We start from the raw sequence: 308 nt of genomic DNA, 5'->3' as shown, positions 1-308 counted from the left end.
CAAGAGCCATCAGGGGGCGACACTGACCCTGTGCCCCCTATAGCCACCTGAGACCCCCCAAATCCCACCCAGGACCACCCAAATTCTCACCCTGATGTTCTGGAGGCTCCAACAAATCTCTTTGATGTTCACACTGCGATCGAAGGTGACCCAACCCCGACGGAAAAATCTGGGGGGGAACGAGGGGAAAGGGTCAACGGGAACCCCAGGACCCCCTAAACCACTCCCAGGACCCCCCAAATCCTCCTCAGACCCCGAGGACCTCCCAAACCACCCCAGACCCCCCAGGACCCCGTAAATCCCACCCA

General features: G+C 60.1%; 1 protein-coding gene across 1 annotated transcript in view; it reads right to left on the bottom strand.

Moving 5' to 3' along the window:
* Nucleotides 1–169, bottom strand: part of SRRT (serrate, RNA effector molecule) — a gene marked incomplete at both ends in the record, with an annotated part of 2,610 nt that extends 2,441 nt beyond the window's left edge. The window contains one exon of the mRNA XM_009079072.1: nucleotides 91–169. Within this exon, the coding sequence (XP_009077320.1) occupies nucleotides 91–169 (79 nt within the window). The remainder of the gene's footprint in view (nucleotides 1–90) is intronic.
* Nucleotides 170–308: the final 139 nt, after the last annotated feature.

Source organism: Acanthisitta chloris, unplaced genomic scaffold (genome assembly GCF_000695815.1).
Source record: "Acanthisitta chloris isolate BGI_N310 unplaced genomic scaffold, ASM69581v1 scaffold35587, whole genome shotgun sequence".
Taxonomy (NCBI): domain Eukaryota; kingdom Metazoa; phylum Chordata; class Aves; order Passeriformes; family Acanthisittidae; genus Acanthisitta; species Acanthisitta chloris.
This window is presented reverse-complemented; position numbering and strand designations above follow the sequence as displayed.